Source organism: Sorex fumeus, unplaced genomic scaffold (genome assembly GCF_029834395.1).
Source record: "Sorex fumeus unplaced genomic scaffold, SorFum_2.1 ptg000003l, whole genome shotgun sequence".
Taxonomy (NCBI): Eukaryota; Metazoa; Chordata; class Mammalia; order Eulipotyphla; family Soricidae; genus Sorex; species Sorex fumeus.
The window spans coordinates 51177040-51199352 of record NW_026606060.1 but is presented as its reverse complement, the minus strand read 5'-3'; the positions used below and the strand labels follow the sequence as shown (position 1 = coordinate 51199352).

At 51.0% G+C, this 22313-nt stretch overlaps 1 protein-coding gene across 1 annotated transcript; it reads left to right on the top strand.

Annotated features, from left to right (window-relative positions):
- Positions 1-341: 341 nt before the first annotated feature.
- GLT8D2 (glycosyltransferase 8 domain containing 2) lies at positions 342-22277 on the top strand. Its single transcript, XM_056119550.1, has 9 exons — positions 342-360; positions 1990-2082; positions 8469-8640; positions 12124-12241; positions 13175-13259; positions 14180-14292; positions 17741-17907; positions 18926-19038; positions 22024-22277. Exons 1-9 carry the CDS (start codon positions 342-344, stop codon positions 22194-22196), a joined length of 1053 nt encoding a protein of 350 aa, XP_055975525.1. The 3' UTR covers positions 22197-22277.
- Positions 22278-22313: the final 36 nt, after the last annotated feature.

The following is a 22313-nucleotide window of genomic DNA, read 5'->3' as shown; positions in this document are numbered from 1 at the left end:
TACACTCAGGAATCACCCCTGGCGGTGCTCAGGGGACCATATGGGATGCTGGGAATCGAACCCAGGTTGGCCGCGTGCAAGGCAAACGCCCTACCCGCTGTGCTATCACTCCAGCTCCCTTCAGCTTACATTTAACTTTCGGTTTTTACTGAATTTTATTTCACTGGGGGGTGGGGACCACACTAGCACTGCTTGGGGCTCTCTCCTGGAGGTGCTAGGGGACGTGGGTGGTGGGGTTCCATCTAGTGGATAATCAGAGCTCATTCATTAGTAACTGCTGGCTGACTTGGGCATTTTGTTGTTTCCTCCACAGGTCCCTGCTTCTCTCTGTGTGAACCCACATGGCTTTGTTACGAAAAAGTAAGAGGATAACTTTTGAAAATCACGACTTAAAAAAAAAAAATCTTTCCTGGGGCTGTACCGATAGCACAGAGGGTAGGACGTTTGCCTTGCACACAACTGACCCGGGTTCCATTCCCAGCATCCCATATGGTCCCCAGAGCACTGCCAGGAGTAATTTCTGAGTGCATGAGCCAGGAGTAACCCCTGTGCATCGCCGGATGTGGCCCAAAAAGAAAAAAAAAATCTTTGCTGGAGTTTCTGGTTGGGGGTGATAACCTGGCAGTGCCCGGGGGTGGCTCCCAGGGTGCTCAGAGGACCATGCAGCGATGCAGTGCCAGGACTGACGCCCCAGCCCCTTCCCCACCCCCCAGACCCCCATGCAGAGCTACACTCCCGCCCTGGGAGCACCCCCAAGCCCTGGGAGAAACCTCGAGCAGGGCTGTCCTGGAGCTGGTGGTGACTCTGCTCTGGAACGGTGATTTCCGAGGAGCAGATCCCCTGCAGGCTGTCCTTGGCTTCGTGCTTCCAGAAATACCCAGAGAAAGGTGGGGGTGGATTCCCCGAAACTTGCCAACATAATTTATCTTCTGTCCTACATAAGTATTTGGGTACTAATCTAATTCTGCTCTTGAAGGTTTTTCAGTTAGGTTTTACTGTTTATTTTTTATTTCCCTCCCTCCTTCCCTCCTTCCTTTGTTCCTTCCTTCCTTCACTCCTTCCTTCCCTTTCTTCCCCCCTTCATTTCTTCCCTCCTTCTCTTCTTCCATCCCTTCTTTCCTTCCTCCCCTCCCTCCCTCCCTCCCTCCCTCCTTCCCTCCTTCCTTTGTTCCTTCCTTCCTTCACTCCTTCCTTCCCTTTCTTCCCCCCTTCATTTCTTCCCTCCTTCTCTTCTTCCATCCCTTCTTTCCTTCCTCCCCTCCCTCCCTCCCTCCCTTCTTCCTTCCTTCCCTCCTTCCTTTATTCCTTTGTTTCTTCCTTCCCTCTTTCCTTCTTCCTCCCTTCATTTCTTCCCTCCTTCCTTCCCTCCTTCCCTCCCTCCCTCTCTCCCTCCCTCCCTCCTTCCTTCCTTCCCTCCTTGCATCTCTGTCCCTCTGTCCCTCTATCCCTCCCTCCCTCCCTTCCTTCCTTCCTTCCTTCCTTCCTTCCTTCCTTCCTTCCCTCTTTCCCTCCCTCCTTCCTTCCTCCCCTCCTTCCCTCCTTCCTCCCCTCCCTCCCCTCCCTCCCTTCTTCCTTCTTTCCCTCCTTTCCTCCCTCCCTACCCCCCTCCCTCCCTTTCTCCCTTCATTTTTCCACCTTCCCGCTGCCCAGCTGAGCCCTTGACTACCTGCTCTGCTAGCGTGCTCCAGCCCAACACTCCTGCAGCTCTCATGGAATGCGTCTGTGCGGGAGCCATACATAGTCCAGGGTAGTGGGGCAGGGCATTTACCGCTCATGCCGCCAACCCAAGTTGGATCCCCAGCACCCCAGTACTCAGTCCCCTGAGCACTGCCAGGAGTGATCCCTGAGTGCAGAGCCAGGAGTCAGCCCTAAGCACAGTCAGGTGTGGCCCCAAAGCAAACAAAACCAAGGCAGTCGCCCATCCCTGGGGCTCCGGGACCCCTTCCTACCGCTGCAGGCTCCCTGGGACGTGTTTCTGTCTCGTTTCAGTTAACCACGTGCTGCTGTTCCTTCTGGTGGTGACCCTCTGTGGGATCCTGTATAAGAAAGTCCAGAAAAGCGCAGTGCTCAAGAAGGAAGCAGGTATGCCAGGGCTCGAAGCCAGCCCCAGCAGGCAGACTGGGCCCCTGCCTTGGGGAGCTGGGCTGGGCTGGCTGGGGAGGGCTTTGGTGGTATAAAGATCCCATTTTACAAGTGTTTGGGGGATGCAGATATCACGCCCACAAGCCCCAAAAGCCCAGCCCAGAAACTCCTAACTGAATCCCAAAATGGATTAGCCCCCTACAGAGATGTCTCTGGAACTCAACCATTTACAATATTAGAATTTCAGAAGCGCGAGGCAGCTTATTCCCGCACGACCTCTCATGATATGCAAAATGAACAATGGAAAATAAATGATCCAGCGCCTGCCTTTGACCATCAGGCTTGAATGGGTGGTGGGAAAATTCGAGCAAAAGATAATGCCCCAAAGTAGAGAGAGAGTATTGGGGAAATTGCCTGCCATGGAGGCAGGGGGAGGACTGGGATGGGGTCGGAGGGGATAATGGGGATATTGGTGGCAGAAAGTTTGCACTGGTGGAGGGATGGCTGTTCGATCGTTGTCCAGCTGAATCGCCAACGTGAAAGATTTGTAATTGTATCTCATGGTGATTCAATAAAATAAATAAGTAAAAATTAAAAATAAATTTCTTAAAAAAAAAAGGTCTATTGGCATCAGCCATCCTCACCAGAGGGGGGAAAAAAACCCAAGTGTTTGGGTGTTGGATGGGGGGAGGCATATGTGCTAGTGATCAGGCTCTGTGATCTAATCTGCATCGGGCTGTTGGGGAGATCTGTCTCTGCACACACACTGGGATGTGTCAGCTTACTGCCCACAAAAGGATGGCAAGAGGGGCTGGAGTGATAGCACAGCCAGTAGGGCATTTGCCTTGCACTCGGCCAACCCGAGTTTGATTCCCAGCATCTCATATGGTTCCCTGAGCACCGCCAGGAGTAATTCCTGAGTGCATGAGCCAGGAGTAACCCCTGAGCATTGTCCGGTGTGACCTAAAAAGCACAAAAAAAATAAAAATAAAAAAGTGACTCAGGCCTCAGCAGCAGCCTTGAGGGGTTGAGGAGACAAGGGTATATTATTCAGGAACCTTCTGGAGGTTGGCCAGAATAGGAGCCGCGGCTGGGCAGGAGAGGAAGAGAACTCAGCCACAGGGCACCTGGCAAAGGGACGCGGCTTTATCTTCTCGGACTTTCTGGAGAAATGCCCTCAGTACTCACTGTGGGCAGAGCACGGCCCTGCCCACAGGTGACATGCTGCGTCATTGGGGAACTCCCGCACCCCCAGGGTGAAAGGCTAGTCCTGGAGGAACACTCTCGAGAAACATTTTCTTTACACAAATGTTTTCTTATCTGTTTATACAAGCAGCCCACGGTTGCTTTAGAGAATTTGGAAAAGTCAAGAGATGAAAATACGGAAGTTGGGGGCGGAGCGACAGTACAGCAGGTACAGCAATGCCTTGCGTGCAGCCAACCTGGGTTCAAGCTCCGGCATCCCACAGGGTCCCCTGAGCAGCATCAGGATTGATTCCTGGGCTGAAGCAATAGCACAGCGGGTAGGGCATTTGCCTTGCATGCGGCTGACCCGGGTTCGATTCCCAGCATCCCATATGGTCCCTCGAGCACCGCCAGAAGGAATTCCTGAGTGCAGAGCCAGGAGTAACCCCTGTGCATCGCTGGGTGTGACCCAAAAAAGAAAAAAAAAAGGATTGATTCCCGAGTGCAGAGCCAGGATTAAGCCCTGAGCATTGCCTGATGTGACTGAACTGCAAATAAATCAAATTAAATTAGTCCCTGAGGGCCTGGAGAGAGTACAGCAGCTAAGGTGTGGCCTTGCATGCCACCAAGCCCCGTGTCATCCCCTGCTTCTTATATCATCCCCTGAACACCACCAGGAGTAATTCCTGCATGCAGAGCCAGGGGTAACCCCTGCGCATCACTGCCTGTGGCCTAAACACCCCTCTACCACAGAAATAAATGAAATCGGTCTCTAAGCCAGGAGCACTGTTAAATGTGCCCCTCCAATAAATAAATATAAATGGCAGAAAGCACAATATTGGGTGGTTCATTTACTAATTTCATTTTTATTAAATATCAGGTAGACCTACCCTAGGTCTGAGTGATAGACTTTGCAAAATGGTATTGTAGAGAGAACGTTTCAGATGTGATCCGATGGCGTCCTGGCCAGGGACGGCAGCTCTCAGCACTCTGAGCAGCCCGCGGGCTCTTGAAATTTCTGCGTGAATGAATGTGGGTGCCCCTTTGTCTCAGGGAGAGTGCCATGAAACGAAACCAGCCAGCAGCTACTGTGGCGTACCGCCCCAGGGTGGGACTTGTAAGGATGGCAGAAACGTGGTTACCAGTCTCGGCCTCTCTGGGCTACGGGCAGCAGCACAGTTTGTTGTTGTTGTTGTTATTGAATCGCCGGGAGCTACAGTTACAAACCTTTCATGATTAAGTTTCAGTCTTACAACGATTGAATGCCCATCCCTCCACTAGTGTACATTTCCTATCACGAATGTTCCCAGTCAAAACTTGCAGGCTATCAAATGTAGCCTGCCCACAGGGCAGAGTCTGGCAAACTCCCCGTGGCGTACCAAATATGCCAAATGCCAGTAACAATGATGGGTCTCATTCTCCTAAAGAGCCTTGAATATAATCTCAGGGCTAGGATGAAAGAGACGTTACTGGGGCCTGCTCGAGGCAATCGACGAATAACAGGATGATGAATGAATGAATGAAAAAATGAAAAAATGTTCCCAGTATCCCTCCCACCATCCCACCCAACCCTACCCTCTGCCCCTGTGGCAGGAACCTTCCTTCTTACATCCTCTCTACTTTGGGGCATAATGGTTTGCTGTACAGATGCTGAGAGGTCATCATGTTTGGCCCTTTATCTACTTTCATCACACATCTCCCATCTCGAGTGATCCCTCTAACCATCATTGACTTAGTGATCCCTTCTCTATTCCAGCTGCTTTCTGCCCCAGCTCATAAGGCAGTCTTCCAACCGTGGAGCAATCTTCCTGACCCTTGTCTCTACTGTCATAGTGTGTCAGTTTCATAAATGAGTGCAGTCCTTCTGTCTATCCCTCTCTTTCTGACTCATTTCACTTAGCATGATACTCTCCATGTCCATCCACTTATAAGCAAATTTCATAACTTCATTTTTCCTAATAGCTGCATAGTATTCCGTTGTGTAGATGTACCATAGTTTACTTAACCATTCATCTGTTCTCGGGCACTTGGGTTGTTTCCAGATTCTGGCTACTGTGAACAGTGCTGCAATGAACATACACATGCAGATGTCATTTCTACTGTACTTTTTTGTACCCCCAGAATATATTCCCAGACGTGGTATTGCTGGGTCATATGGAAGCTCAATTTCTAGGTTTTTGAGGAATGTCATATTGAATGTCCAGACCAGCATTCCCACCAACAATGAAAGAGAGTCCCTTTCTCCCCACATCCACACCAGCACTGGTTGTTCTTGTTCTTTTTGATGTGAAGCAGCAGAGTTTCACAAAGACTTGATAGGACTCTTCAGGTCCAACTCAGTGTCACCACAGAGCACAAGTCCTGGAGTTGTGTGTGTGTGTGTGTGTGTGTGTGTGTGTGTGTGTGTGTGTGTGTGTTGGCGGGGGGCAGGTGCCAGCGTTTCTTCCCCAGACCAGCCCTTGCCACCACAGCATGTTCTGGAGAAAACCCCCCGGAGCACCAGCTGTCTAGAGACCGAGAATGGGGGGTGTGGCCCCTGGTCAGGTTCTGCTGGACTGGTGGCTGCAGCCCATCCAGAGTAGCCAGGCTGCAAATGGCAGCAGTCCTGACCTGGGTGCTGGTCTCTGCCAAGGTCGAGGGGCACAGTGCCACCAGCAGGGCAACCTAGACCAGTGCACTCACAGCCTGATGGTGCCCTCGGGCTTCCTGACACCCCAAAATAGCCGCTAGACTTCTGGCCGGACTCCAACAATTCAGGACCAAATTTCCGAGGAATTAAACAGCCAAAAGAAAGGAGGGAGCCATGCCCACACACCACCTCCAGCTCAGCCATGCAAGCTCACTTATCAGCCTTGTTTCAGAAGCTCATAAATAAATCTCCAAAGAGATCAAAAGCCGCGGTTAATCTCAGACAGCACAAGACTGGAAGGGGGTGTTTAGCCCAGTCCCACCCAAACAGAGTGTCTTGGCAATCCCTTGTTGCCATAATCCAAAATCACCACCATGCTGCTGGCTGGACCCCACTGGCCTGGGACGGACCTCACAGAGATATTAACCTGCTAAAAATTTGAGTATGCAGATTTTGTGACTGAAATCTCCGGGCTTTCTTGGAGTTGGGATGGGACCATACCCAGTGATGCTTACGGGTTACTCCAGTTCTGCGCTCAGGGATCATTCCTGGTGATGCTCAAGGGAGCATGTGGGATGTGGAGATCAAACCTGGGTTGCCTGATTGCAGGACAAACACCCTCCCCACTGTACTATTACTCCAGTTCCTGAGCATTCACCTTGTTTCTTAGTCATGTTCTTCATTTGTCTCCATTCTCTTATCAATTTTTCTTTTTGTTTCCTTCCTTCCTTCCTTCCTTCCTTCCTTCCTTCCTTCCTTCCTCCTTCCTTCCTCTCTTTCTTTCTTTCTTTCTTTCTTTCTTTCTTTCTTTTTCTCTCTCTCTCTCTCTTTCTTTCTTTCTTTCTTTCTCTCTTTCTTTCTTTCTTTTTTTCTTTCTGTGTGTAGTTTTTTTGACCACACCCAGTAGTGCTTAGGGGCTACTCCTATACTCCTAGTTTGGTGTTTAGAAATCTCTCCTGCCTGTGCTCAAGGAACTCTATGGCCTATCGAGCAAATACTGCCCCTCCCCCTCTAATTTAGCACTTTGAGCTCTTCTTGCCTGAGCCCTAGCTGCCAACTGTGAGCCCCTTGACAAAGAGGGGGTTAGGTGACGGGAGATGGCAGAAACATGTCCTGGGGCAGCACCGGCCAGGTAAAAATTTCATTTCTGGGAAGTTGAGGAATTGTTGAATCAAATGAGGCTTTGTAATTCCTTACATCATTTTTCAACTGCTTCATGATGGAATCGCTTCCATGAGAGAGCTAGGAAATAGTATTGAATCAAATAATATAAAAATTTATCCTTTCTGGGCCGGAGACATAGTGCTGGGTCTGAAGAACTTGCTGTGTGTGCATTGACTTCAGTTGGACGTCCAGTACTGCTCATGGTCTCGTAAGCACCACCAGGAGTGATGCCTGAGCACAAAGTCAGGTTGGCTCTCCCCCCGCCTAAGAAAGAAGTCTATCTTCTCTCTTAAGTGAAAGCCTGATACCTCAGTTCCACAATCACTGAAAACAAGATTCTTTCTATCTTATGGTAACTTCCACCTCATGGTCCAAGAGGGTTGCTCTCACTCCGGCCATCAGCACTCCAGTCAAAAGGACAGGACATAGGAAGCAGGAAGTGTAAGCAAGTGCCCTTCAGAGGTTGACCTTATAGTTGACACTTTCCTTTCATTGACCATCCCATAAGACAAAAATTGATCACATAAAGCTGCAAGGGTGTCTGGGAAAAAAAAAACTTAGTGTCCTTATGGGGCCAGAGAGATCATACAGCAGGTAAGGAACTTGCCTTGCACGCAGTCAACCTAGGTTCAATTCCTGGCATCCCATATGTTCCTCCAGCATCACCGAGAGTGATCCCTGAGCATAGAGCCAGGAGTAAGCCCTGAGTATAACCAGATGTACAACCCCTAACCCCATTCCGAAAAAAATCGTAGTGGCTTTAGAACACCCCAGTAAAATTTTAACAGTTGGGACTGAAGGGATAGTATCTTTAACCCCTATTTTACCTCTCTCTGGTCTTCCGTAATTTATAGGAAGTTCTTGCTACCTGTTTCTTTCTTTGCCTTTCTTTCTTTCTTTCTTTCTTTCTTTCTTTCTTTCTTTCTGTCATACCCAGCGATGCTCAGCGTTTACTCCTGGCTATGCACTCAGGAATCACTCCTGACAGTGCTCAGGGGACTATATGGGATGCTGGGGATCGAACCCAGGTCAGTGGCATGCAAAGCAAACTCCCTCCCTGCTGTCCTATCGTTCCGACTTCTGTCCTGCTTTCTTGAGAGCCTCTTGAGAGCTTGCCTTGCATGGTTCTATCCCTGGCACTGGATAAGGTCCCCAGTGCAGCACCAGGAATGACCCCTGAGCTCAGAGCCAGGAGTAAACGCTGAGCATTGCTGGGTGTGTCCCAAACCATCCTCCACCCCCTTCTCCCCACCCCCAAATTCCCAACATTCTCTTTCCAAAGGGAAGAAGGATCCAGAAAGCTGAGAGCAGCCAGCAGCTCCTCCGCACCCCGGGGTTGTGGGGGACAGCGGCTGGGGAATATTCCTCATGTCCTTCATGCTCAGGATGCTGCCCTTGGTGTCTGCAGACGATGCTGCTGCCACCCCCGAGGAAACGGAGGAGGAAATTCCCGTGGTGATCTGTGCAGCGGCAGGAAGGATGGGTGCTGCGATGGCTGCCATCAACAGCATCTACAGCAACACGGATGCCAACATCTTGTTCTACATAGTCGGGCTCCGGAACACGCTGTCTCGGATACGGTACTGTGCCCCACGGAGGCTGCGCTTCCTTACTTTCTTTTTCTCTTCTTTTTTTTTTAATTTTTGTGGAGGTGGGGGGGATGGGGCAGGGGCAGGGGTCACACCAGGGGTTCTCAGGCCTTACTCTTGGTTCAGTGCTCAAGGATCACTCCTGGCAGGACTTAGGAGACCAGATCTAACTCAGGCTGACCTCAGGCAAGGATCTTAACTCCTGGTTTATCTTTCTGGTCCTCCTTAATTTATAGGAAGTTCTTTCTACCTGGTTTTCTCTTTGCCTTGTTTTCTTGAGAACCTGTTTTAATAGGACTCAGAATCATCCAAATGATGATCTTTGAAATGAAGAGTTAATTTCTTTCCTACCAGATACTATGTTAAACAATAAATCCCAGGAACTGGGGTGATAATACAGGGGGTAGGGCACTGGTCTTGCATGTGGCCAAGCCAGGTTTAATCCCCGGCACCCTGTATGGTCCCCTGAGCCTTCCTGTAGGGACCCCTGAGTACAGAGCCAGGAGTAAGCGCTGAGCACTGTTGAGTGTGGCCCCAAAACAAAATAACTAACTAAATAGACAAAATGATAAGTTGGAGAGGCTGGAGAAATAGCTTAGGCCTTTCAAGTGAGAGGTCACAGATTCATGCCCAGTGTCTAGCCCCTGAGTGCCACACTTGTGGCCCTGGTATTCTCCAGGTACCACTGAGGGTAACCCCTGAGCACTAGCCGGAGAGTGGCCCTGAGCAATGGAGCATGTGTCCTTCCAAAATAAATAAATTCAAATACATCAACTGGGGTTGAATTTAGAACAAGTAGGTAGAGAATCAAAATTTAAATATATTATTAAAATGCAGGATCCTTGTGTGATCTTGGCATGGAGAACATCTTCCTAAACCCAGATGTCAGATGGAAAACTTTGGCTGTGGAACATTTAAAAACTTATAATGATGGAGGTGGTGCGGAAGTGTGGTGGGGAGGGAGAGGGAAAGAAAAAAACATCAGAAGTGAAATTAACCACACCATAGGTTAGATGAAATCTTTTATTTAGGGGCCTAGGTAGGGCTCGGTGTAGAGCACAAATGTGAGGCCCAAGGTTGTTTGATCCTGACATCACACCACAAAATTATTTAACATAGCACAGCAAGTAGGGTGTTTGCCTTGCACACAGCTGACCCAACCGACCCGAGTTCGATTCCTCCACCCTTTTCGGAGAGCCCAGCAAGCTACCGAGAGTATCTCGCCCACACGGCAAAGCCCGGCAAGCTCCCTGTAACATATTCGATATGCCAAACACAGTAACAACAAGTCTCACAATGTTACTGGCCCATTCAAGCAAATTGATGAACAATGGGAAGACAGTGACAGTGAATTATAAATAAAGGATTGATATATGTGTATATGTATACCCTACATACATATACACATGTATCAATCATATATATATATACACATATATATATATGGGTTTGGATGACAGCTGTTGGTGCTCAGGGCTTACTCCTGGTTTGTTTGAGAAACCATATGAAGTATCAAGGATCTAACCAATCCTGGGTCAGTTGTGTGCCAGGCAAGCACCCTGCCTGCTGTAGCATTACTCTGGCGCCACCTTATCTATTTTTATGTTTGTTTTGTTGGGGGGTCACACTCAAACCCCATGATACTCAGGGGTTATTCCTGGTTCTGCACTCGGGAATCATCCTGGTGGTGCTCACAGAATCATTTGGGTTGTCAGGGATTGAAGCAGGGTTGGCCGCATACAAGGCGAGCTGATAGTACTTCACCCACTGCATTATCTCTCTGGCCCTCTATTTTCATTCACGAACAGATGTTGTCAGGGGTGAATTTAGGCTGTGCACATTTTATTTTGAGATGATTTCTACCAAGAATGGTCTTATGAATCGGAGAAAAGACAATCAGAAATTCTGTGATGGGCTAGAGTACTGCAGGTAAGGTACTTGCCTTGCACACGGCCGACCTGAGTTTGATTCTGGGCATCCCTTATGGTCTCCTGAGCACTGCCAGGAGTGATTCCTGAGCACAGAGCCAGGAGTAACCCCTGAGCAGTGTGGCTGCCCCCCTCCCCCCCCACACACACATACACCAAAAAAGTTCTGTGATACTAAGAACAAGGAAGGGGAGAAGCAGAGGAGGAAGAGGAGGCCCTGTGAGGGGGAAACAAACACATGAGGCTGAAACAGAGTCAAGGCCCAGCTGAAGATCCCGGATGCGCTGCATCGTGAGACCTCAGAGCTGTGCACGTGGGGCGGAGCGTGCCCGCACGTACGGATGCTGCTTGTAAGAAAGTCTTCTTGTGTGAAGATGATCTGGGAAGAGACTTGGTTATTATCATGTTGCTTCACTTCCTTTGCAGATCTGAATTTGAAAGGAATTTATGTGAATCTGAAAGGAAAAGAAAAAATGGTTTAAAGCCAAACTTGATGAGGGAATTAAAAATACAAAGGTTTTATAAACTAATAGCACAGCGGGTAGGGCGCTCGCCTTACAAGTGGCCAACATGGCCGACCCGAGTTCGATTCCTCCGCCCCTCTCGGAGAGCCCGGCAAGCTACCGAGAGTATTGGATATGCCAGACACAGTAACAACAAAGTCTCCAATGGAGACGTTACTGGGCCCGCTCGAGCAAATCGACGATCAACGGGAGGGCCTTTACCTTTACCTTTACTAAGGCTATACACATTTTTTTTTCTTTCCTTTTTAAGTCACACCCGGCAATGCTCAGAGGCTACTTCTATGCTCTGTGCTCTGCGCTCAGGAATTACTCCTGGCGGTGCTTGAGGGACCCTATGGGATGCCAGGGATTGAACCTAGGCCAACCACATGCAGGGCAAACGCCTTCCCCACTGTACTATCTCTCCAACCCAATATACACACTTTTGAATTGGAGGGGAGAGAAGTTAATGAGTCACAGCTGGTCATGCCCAGGGGTCCCTGCTGGACAGCTGGCCTTCCCCCTGCTCTATCCCTCTGCCCCCAGCTCACCGTTTCACTCTCTCCAGGAGGACACAGACTAAACCAGCGGCAGCCAGTGGCGGTAAGACAGGAGGAGGCCTGGGGGCTGGAGAGATAACACAGCGGGTAGGGCGTTTGCCTTTCACGAGGCCGACCCGGGTTCGATTCCCAGCATCCCATATGGTCCCCTGAGCACTAGCAGGCGTAATTTCTGAGTGCAGAACCAGGAGTAAGCCCTGAGCATCGCCGGGTGTGACCCAAAAAGCAAAAATAAATAAATACATAAATAAAGCAAGGTTCTGGGGCTGGAGAGATAGCACAGCGGGTAGGGCGTTTGCCTTGCATAAGGCCGACCCAGGTTCGATTCCCAGCATCCCATATGGTCCCCTGAGCACCGCCAGGAGTAACTCCTGAGTGCAGAGCCAGGAGGAACCCCTGTGCATCGCCGGGTGTGACCCCAAAAGCAAACAAACAAAACAAGACAGGAGGCCTGGGCTAGATCCCTTTGTGTCTTCTTTTTAGAAAATGGATCGAACATTCCAAACTGAGGGAGATCAACTTTAAAATCGTGGAGTTCAACCCGATGCTCCTGAAAGGAAAGACGAGGCCGGACACTGCGAGGCCAGAGCTGCTGCAGCCTGTGAGTGGGACCCACGGGTGCGGGTGAGGGGGCCTGGTGCCTCCCCCAGGTCCTGCTGGCCTGTCTCTCGGGGGCCTCTGGCTCCAGGAGGGACTCAGGGGGCTGGCAGACATATATGAATGAATGGGAGGGAATGAAGGGTAAGAAAACACCCGTGTTTGTGTGTGTGTGTGTGTATGTGTGCGTGTTCAAGTTGGTTGACAGCAAACATGACCCATGAGTGTAGAGGAAGACAGTGTACCCTAAAAGATGGGCAAGCAGCCCATTATAAACCACTCCCATGCATCCTACCTCAGTTCAGAGATGAGAATGTGAGTCTGACCAGTGTGGATGGGTTAGGGCTTCCGTATAGGAAAACTGGGATTGGAGTGATAGCACAGTGGGTTAGGGCTTTTGCCTTGCACGTGGCCAACCTGGGTTCAATCCCTGGCCCCCCCCATATGGTCCCCTGAGCACCACCAGAAGAAATTCCCTAGAGCAGAGCCAAAAGAAGTCCCTGAGCATCACCAGGCATGACCCAAAAAAGTCCTGCCCTCCCCCCATCCCATCCCTCGCTCCCCCCCAAATTCCATGTAGGAAAACTGCTTGTAATACTTTCACAGGTAGAACTTGGCAGGGTGAGGGGAGGTGGGGGGGCATCTCTTGGTTGAGCCAAGTCCACTGGCTGAGCTGGGAGCTGCTTCCTCAGTGACATGCCCCTTATCACCATCGTTTCTATTTTTTTTTGGGGGGGGGAGTGGGGTGGGAAACTTGAGCTATACCCAACTGTGCTCAGGCCTTACTTCTGGCTCTGTACTCAGGGGTCATCCCTAGCGGGATCTGGGGACCTTCTATGGTGCGGGGGATCCAACCCAGGTCAGCCGCACGCAAGTCCGGCACCCTCTCTGCTGTACTATCACTCCCATCCCACCATCACTTCTTGTGTTTCAACAGCTGAACTTTGTGCGATTTTATCTCCCCCTGCTCATCCACCAACACGAGAAAGTCATCTATTTGGACGATGATGTCATTGTTCAAGGTATAAGCGCCCGCAGCCGAAAGAGCACGTGATAGAGAGAGTAACTGTCTTCCCTTTTGACGCGACTACTCATCTTCTGCTTATGAAAGCTGGCAGGACCCAATCGATGCCCAGTGAGGAGTATTTACAAACTCATCATCCCAGTTTGCTCTTCAAGCCTGTGTTCTCCCTCAAACATGCCCTTGCTGGCTCGTCTCTATTTCTTTTCTTATTTCTACTCTGGAAAAGCCTGGGTTCTCTCTTGAACACATATTTCCCCTCGTTCTCTCCTCTCCACTCTTTCTAAGCAAGTTTTCTTCAGTAAAACTATCTTGTTTGCGGTTGGAGTGACAGCACAGTGGGTAGGACATTTGTCTGGCACACAGCCAATCCGGGTTCAATCCCCGGCCTCCCATCTGGTTCATCCATGCACCACCAGGAGTAATTCCTGAGTGCAGAGCCAGGAGTAACCCCTGAGCATCACTGGGACCCAAAAAGGAAAGAAAAAACAAACAAACAAAACACCCCTCCTGGTTAACTAATAACACCGATGTTCAGAGCTGACAGAATCTGTTGCAAACAGCTATCTGTGCCTCTCTCCCTCCCTTGCACCTTCAAATGAAGACTCAAGCCTCAGTGAGGATGGTCTGAGGCATGAGCTATGCTTGGCATAGCAGTGGCCCCTCTGTGGGTGTGGTACCCACAGAGCACCGGAAGTAAAGGAAGTTGGCAACTGCCTTGCTGAGCTTCTCGACAGGGGCTTTCTGCATTGATAGCAGCTATGTAGGGCTGAGTCAACCACCAAGCCATTTAAGACCAGGAATCGTGCACTTTCCTGGGCCTCCCTGCTTGATTCCCATAGCAAGATCAGGGGTTCTAGAGGGTTCTGTAGGTTATTTGGCCGGGCAGCGCATGTTAACTCCTGGTGTTTCTATATTCAGGTGATATTCAAGAGCTGTATGATACCACCTTGGCCCAGGGCCACGCGGCTGCTTTCTCGGATGACTGTGATCTGTCCTTGGCGCAGGATATCAACAGACTGGTGGGACTGCAGGTGGGCACTTGGATCCCTCCTCCTTCCCCTTACATCCCAGGGCAAGCCGGACCCCCTGCCAGAAGCCCAGCCTGTCTGCAGAGCTGGCAGTCAGAGGGGCCCGAGCACTTGTGCCCAGCTCGCACCACAGCTCTTCTGCTCCTTCCCGACCTGGGACTGTGAGCTCTGAGCGACCCACTTGCCTTCCCTCCCTCAAACACGGCCCCAGAAACCCCCACACATGGTGTTTTTGCGAGTTGTGATGAAGGGCAGGGGGCCCCAGGGGCTTGCTGTGGTGTAGGCTCCTGAGCAAACAGGGCACTGGGTGCCCCTAACCACACAACATGTCCACGATGGTGTTTTTTGTGACCCAGTGCGGATCATGAGCCTTGCATGTTTGAGGCCCTGAGCTTGATCTCTGGGATGTGGACTGGACTGGGAGGGGGCACAGTGGAAGGGGACAGGAGACTCATTGGATTTTTGCTTTCTTTTGGGGGGAGAGGTAGGGTATATGTGGCTGTACTTATGGCCCTGCCCTCAGGGGTCACTCCTGGTGGGGTGCTTGGGGGGTCATACGTGATTCTGAGGACAGAACCCAGGTCAGCCATGTGAAAGGCAAGCACCATCCCTGCTGGACCTGCTGTGCTCTCTCTCTCTCTCTCTCTCTCTCTCTCGATTTGACCTTTTTTTTTTTTTTTTTTTTTTTGCTTTTTGGGTCACACCCGGCGTTGCACAGGGGTTACTCCTGGCTCATGCACTCAGCACTCAGGAATTACTCCTGGCAGTGCTCAGGGGACCATACAGGATGCTGGGAATCAAACCCGGGCTGACCGCATGCAAGGCAAACGCCCTACCTGCTGTGCTATCGCTCCAGTCCCAACCATTGTTTGTTTTCCCCCCAGTAGAGGAAAATTGGTTGATTTGGTTGAAGGGGAAAGGGCTGCTCACACAGGGTCTGAGGAAATTTAAATTGTAACAGTGACCCAGCAAAAGAGCCGTGACATATGAACATCTAGGGCTGGGGATGTGCTGCAACAGCAGAGCACACACCTCACAGTGCATGTGTGTGTGTGTGTGTGCGCACGCATGTGTGTGCATGTGTGCATGTGTGTGCACGCATGTGGTGTGTGCACATGTGTGTATATGCATGTGCATGTGTGTGCGCATATACGTGTGTGCTTGTGTGTGCATGTGTTGTGTGTGCATGTGTATACATGTGTACGTGTGTGCATGTGTATTTGCATGTGTGTGCATGTGTGTGTGTGCATGTGTGTGTGCATGTGTACTCAGGGGAGTGTGAGAATTGAATACTAGTCTCCAATAGAAAGTGCTGGGACACAAACCTTCACATGAAGATGAACATGTTGTAGGACCCAGGCTTGGGGGCCTAGACCCCACTGGGTCAAAATCTTGCCTCTGTAGGGGCTGGAGCAATAGTACAGCGGGTATTTGCCTTGCATGCAGCTCACCCAGGTTCGATTCCCAGCGTCCCATATGGTCCCCTGAGCACTGCCAGGGATAATTCCTGAGTGCAGAGCCAGGAGTAACCCCTGTACATCGCCAGGTGTGACCCAAAAAGCACACACACACAAAAATCTTGGCTCTGTAGCTTAACTGCTTTTCAAGGCCTTCAGCAAGTCCCTTCACTGTTTTCTCCTCTGTTTCTTGGGCCAGCACTTCATCTGCAGAGCGAGTGTGAGAATCATTAACACAGGCAAAGTCAGTGCAGGCAATTGGATGATTCTATTTACTTTTTTTTTTTCTTTTTTGCTGGACCTGGGCAAGACTGCCGAGCAGTGCTCAGATGGTCTGGCAGCGCCCCTGTTAGTTCAGTGCTAACCTAAGTACATTCAGATATGAACCCTGGGCGCTGGAGCAGTAGTACAGGGCATTTGCCTTGCATGCTGCCAACCTGGGTTGATCCCCAGCATCCCATATGGTCCCAGGGATAGTTCCTGAGTGCAGAGCCAGAAGTAACGGCTGGGCATCACCAAGTATCACTCACCCAAAAAGCTAAAAGGAAAGAAAGAGAGAGAGAGAGAGAGAGAGAGAGAGAGAGAGAGAGAGAGAGAGATGTACCCTAACCACTGCAGTCTCTCCCAGTTCCTCCATTAACTTTCTTTTTTGGGGAGGGTGTGGGAGGGGGAGTGGGCAGGCCACACCCGGCGGTGCTCAGGGTTTCTCCTGGCTCTAACTCAGGAATCACTTCTAGGGGCCTTGGGGCACCATATGAGGTGCCAGGGCTGGGACCCAGGTCGGCCATGGGCCAAGCAAGCACCCTAGCCGCTGCACCACTGCTGAGGCCCCACCATTAACTTTCTTTGCACAGCAGGGCAGGGCCAGGGCGCCAGCCTTGCCGTGACTTCCGGGGCATTTCTGAGCATCCCACTGAAGTGGATTATGACAGCCTGGTGGGGACAGGATGGGCCCCTGCAAGTCACAGCCATTCAGTAAGGACTGACAGCCTGCTCGGTGGCTGCCTGGCAAGCAGAGGTGCAGAGTGACTTGCAGGACAGGACGGGTCCTGCCTCCAGGGGGCTGATGCTCCAGCAGGGTCAGGAAATAAATTATTGAATGGAGGCTGGGAGGGATGGGGGTCAGTATTTGAAAAACAGCCATGGGGAAGGTGCCACTGCCACCAAACTGGGAAGAACTGAAGGGAAACAGAGAGGGGACCTAAGAGACATACCTGCGGGCAGCACCTGGGGCAATGACAGCAGGAAGGTCCGTGGTGTGACCGAGGGCTCATGGGAAGGCAGGCTAGAATGTTGGAGGGGGAACGGGGCTGGACAGGTGGCTGTCCAGGGGCACGGCAGGTCACTTCCGGAAACGGTGGCTTCCCCTCTCTCCCAGGAGATGGGAAGCCGGGGCTTTGCAAGAGGAGAGGATGGGCTGGCAGGAGCCCAGCGTGTGCTCACTGTGGGCTGGACCAGCAAGGAGGCTGCGGGGCCAATGAGGAGTGCCTGGCTTCTGGGTATCTTTCTGGGGAGATGGGGATGAAAGAATTGGTGACACGTTTGGAGGAGAAAAGGATGAGAAAGAAGAGTTCAGGCAGACGCGTGGCCCCAGCACCCTGGAAGGCGAGATAGCGCTGACTCTAGTCGGGTGGGTGGTAGGGAAGGTCTGGGGTAAATGGGGCACCAGCTTTGCGATGCCAGCTAGAGCTTCCTTAGGAAGAACCCAGGGTTCCCGGGGTTAGCTTCTTTATAAAGGAGCTGGAGGTCCTGAGGGGAAGTTGGGGCCAGTGAGTCAGGATTCCCATGACGCCATGCAGGAGTTGGGGCTGGAGCTAGGAAGAGGCTCTTTCCAGGGACACTCAGCTTTCAGGGGTGGGGAGAGCAGCCCAGGGAACGGGACTCAGCCACACCCACGGGAGGAAAGGCAGATCCTGCACCGTGGCTGGAAAAAAGCAGCGAGCGTTTTCCAGAAACGCGGCACTGTCTAGAGGCACACAGATGTTCCTTTGCAGAGCACGTACATGGGCTACCTGGACTACAGGAAGAAGACCATCAAGGAGCTCGGCATCAGTCCCAGCACCTGCTCCTTCAACCCCGGGGTGATGGTCGCCAACATGACCGAGTGGAAGCAGCAGCGTATCACCAAGCAGCTGGAGACGTGGATGCAGAAGAACGTGGAGTAGGTGGAGACCGCCCGCTGGGCATCCAGATCATTCCATTAACTTTTTTTTTTTTTTTTTTGTGGGGCGTGGGTTGGGTTCCCAAGCAGCGCTCAGGAGGCCTGAAGTGCTACTGGCAGTTCAGTGCAAGGGACAAGGGTCTGAGGATGCAATGCCACTCTGGTCCTGTGGTGCTAGGAATACCCACCCGGTGATGCTCAGGAGCCCGTGACGTGTACATGGTACATGCCAGGCATGTGCCCTAACCATTGCACTCTCTTTTAGCTCCTCCATTAACTATTTTTTTTTTTTGGTGGTGGTGGTGGGGGTGGGGTAACGGGGGCCACACCTGGTGGTGCTCAGGACTTACTCCTGGGAAACCATGAGAGGTGCCAAGGATTGAATCTGGGTTGACCGCGTGCAAGGCAAGCTCTGGTCCCACCATTTACTTTCTTTCTTCTTTTTTTTTTTTTAAAGTGGTATGGTGCTTTTTATTTGTTTATTTTTTGCTTTTTGGGTCACACCTGGCAATGCTCAGGGGTTACTCCTGGCTCTGCATTCAGGAATCACTCCTGGCAGTGCTCGGGGAACCATATGGGATGCTGGGAATCGAACCCAGGTTGGTTGCATGCAAGGCAAATGCCCTACCTGCTGTGCTATCGCTCCAGCTCCCCATAGTCCTATCAGATACTGTACCCAGACATGTCTTCCATCTTTTAAAACGACGTAGACTCGGGTGTGGCCATAAACCTCAAAAAAAATAAACTAAAATAGGGGCCAGAGGGATAGTCTAGTGGGGAGGACGTTTTTCTTGCACGCAACCGACCCAGGTTCGATCCCCAGCATCCCATGTTGTCCCCCAGCACTGCCAGGAGTGATTCCTGAGTGCACAGCCAGGAGTAAACCCTGAGCATCGCTTAGGTGTGACTCAGAAAGCAAAAAAAAAAAAAAAAAAAAAAAGTAAAATAAAATGACTAGACTCAACTTGATCCAAGTTTGTGGGGCTCCTGGCTGAATGTTGCTTGTGCGTCTCCCCAGGGAAAATCTCTACAGCAGCTCCCTGGGCGGCGGGGTGGCCACGTCCCCGATGCTGATCGTGTTCCACGGGAAGCACTCAGCCATCAACCCCCTGTGGCACATCCGGCATCTGGGTAAGTCCGAGGGGGAAGCAGGGCACACGAGCATCTTCTAGACCTGGCAAGCATCGAGAGCGCAGGGGGCAGCCTGGGATCTAGGACTCAACTCTCAGCACTCAGTTCCACAGGCGTGGCTGCTAGGTTGCCTGCCAGATGGGATGTGTCTCTAGGAACCTCACACCCCATGCGTTCTCAACAAACATTAGCGTGGAAAGAGCGGCATTTTGGGCAGGGAGAGGAACAAAGGGCTGGAGAGCATATTTTGCATGTGGGAACTCTGGGTTCACACCCTGGTGTGCCTTGGTACTGTCAGCACTCCTGAGGCACCAAGCCAGGAATAGCCTCCCACCAGGGGGCACCCTAAAAAAAAAAAGGAAAAACATGAAACATTCGAAACCTTTTCACCAATCAGCCTGGAGAACACCATCTCCCAGGGCTAGAGTGCATGCTTTGCATGATGTAGCCCCAGATTTGAATCCTGGCACCCCTGGTCCCCAGAGCCTCAAGCACCAAGCTGAGACTAGCCTGTGAGCAACCCTGGGTATGGACTGAACCGGAAATTAGTTTATTTAATTTTTGTGTGTCTTTCTTGGTCACATATGGCAATGCTCAGGGATTAATCCTGGCTCTGCATTCAGGAATTATATCTGGTGGTGCCCAGGGGATCATATGTGATGCCAGGGATTGAACCAGGTAGGCTGTGTGCAAGGCAAACGCCCTATCCACTGTACTATAACTCCAGACCCTTGAAATAAGTTTCAAAACTTATTTTGACACAGTAACACACATATACACACATACACAGACACGAAGAAAAATTTTTTTACTTGCCTTTAAGACCTAAATCAAATGAACTGGCATAGTAGTTTTTTATGCACTTAGATGGCTGGTAATGTATAAAACATTCCCTCTCCCTTCCTTCATGGCTGGAATGCTGTGGCGACTGGGATCACACACTTGCAGCCTGGCTATGGCCAGGGGACAGTGGCCCTGCTCAGAGCATGGAGGGAGGTGCTGGGGCCAACCCGGGGTCTCACATTTCCAGGTCAGATATGCGGCCTCTGAGCCATCTCTGGCCACCCACGGGGCTTCTCAGAAACCGCTGTGGACCATGTCCCAAGTCCCTTTGCGGTCTCAGCTACTGTCCTCTGGGACAGCTGACTCGGAGGAAGGGCCTGAACCCGAGCTCCCATTGCCTCTTGGGCAGACTCAGCCTGGCAGGGCCTTACTCTCTTCACTGGGAAACTGCAGTCCATAGAACTTATGAAGTGTTTTGTAAGGAACAAATGACCTAATTTATGTGGTTTCCTGAGGACAGAGCCCAGCATAAAGCACATATTCATATGACTTCAGACATCTGGGCCAGCCAGTCCCTTAGTCAGAAACACCAGGCCCCGCCTGTTTGGAAATTTAGAACCACTTCGACTTAAATATCACACAAAGTCTCTAATTCAAATAGATATGAATAAACGTTGGCAATACTTTCGAGGAATCTAGATTTTGCTGCTGGAGGATGTTGTTTAAAAAAAAAACCCTTTAACAACAGGATAATGGTGGAGGAATTGCCACTGTAAATTATGGCCTTAGGGGCCAGATAGGGTGCTTGCCTTGCACACAGCTGACCCAGGTTCAATCCCTGGTATCCCATAAGGTCCTCTGAGCCTGCCAGGAGTGATCCCTGAGTGCAAAGCCAAAAGAAATAAGTCCTTAATAGCTCCAGGGTATCACAGTATCACGGGTCATCTTGTTGCTCATCAATTTTCTCGAGCAGGCACCAGTAACGTCTCCTTCGTCCTAGCCCTGAGATTTTAGAAAGTGCCATATTCAAGGCTCTTTCAGGATCAGGAGAATGAGACCAATCATTGTTACTGTTTTTTGGCATATTGAGAACGCCACGGGGAGTTTGCCAGACTCTGCTGTGCGGGCAGGATACTTTCGGTAGCCTGCCAGGTTCTCCAGATTAAGAATTAGATAATAAGATGTCGCGTGGCTGCGAATGCGGCCGCGCACTTCCCGGAGCTGGGTTTTATAGTCTCTGGGTCTTGGCCATTGATGGGATTACTGGCGCCAGGGGCAGCTGGTGGGTGTGACACCTATCTACTGAGAGATGGGGGATCTGGGTGGAGGAGGCCCAGTCCCGATCTGAGCAAGCTTGGAGATCTCAGCCCCAGAACCCACATGCCTGGGTTCCTCTGCCGGTTCCTTCATGCATGAGGCTTGTCCGGACGTGTGGAGAGTGGTCTCAGCATGGCCGTGGCTGGTTCCGGAGGTCTTCGACTGCCGGGGCTCTGCTTGGGGCAGGGAGGGAAACTCAACCCACCCCCCTCCAAGTGGCCCTGGTGAGGACAGCCAGGCGCGGGGGCAGGAGACACTGAACTGTTCTCTACTGGGAGCTGGGTTTTATAGTCTCTAGGTCTTGGCTGTTAATAGGATTTCACGGAGCCGGGGCAGTTGGTAGGTGTGACACCTACCTACTGGAAGATGGGGGATCTGGGTGGAGGAGTTTTAAATTGATGCGCACACATAGAATATTACTGGAAAGACTTGAGAGAATCGTTATTTAACAAGGATTATTTTGGACAATCCTGATGAAGTGATAAATGCGTTATCTTATACCATTTTTCAATTTTACAATGAAGTTACGTTTGACCTTGTGGGTGGGGACACGCCTAGCCATGCTCAGGGCTTGCTCCTGGCTTTGCACTCAAAGGTTTACTCCTGGTGGGCCTTGATTTTTGACAATTAAAGGTAAAAGGTAAAGGTAAAGGCCCTCCCGTTGATTGTCGATTTGCTCAAGCGGGCCCAGTAATGTCTCCATTGGAGACTTTGTTGTTACTGTGTCTGGCATATCGAATACTCTCGGTAGCTTGCCGGGCTCTCCGAGAGGGGCGGAGGAATCGAACTCGGGTCGGCCATGTTGGCTGCGTGTAAGGCGAACGCCCTACCCACTGTGCTATTTTATTCTCTAACACATCTTATTTCCCACTGAACACAACGAAGGCTGGAGTCCAGATACCAGGTATTCGGAACACTTTCTGCAGGAGGCCAAGTTACTCCACTGGAACGGGAGACACAAGCCCTGGGCCTTCCCGAGTGTTCACAATGACTTATGGGAAAGCTGGTTTGTGCCCGACCCTGCAGGGATATTCAAACTCCGTTCCCGCAGCAGCTGACCGCTCCTGCAGTTCCAGCTGCTCCTTCTAAAACCCGAACCACCTGGGCAGCCTGCTTGGGCCCCGCTCCTCAGGACTCACATCACCTCCAACACGTGACCCAATGAAACCAAGCTT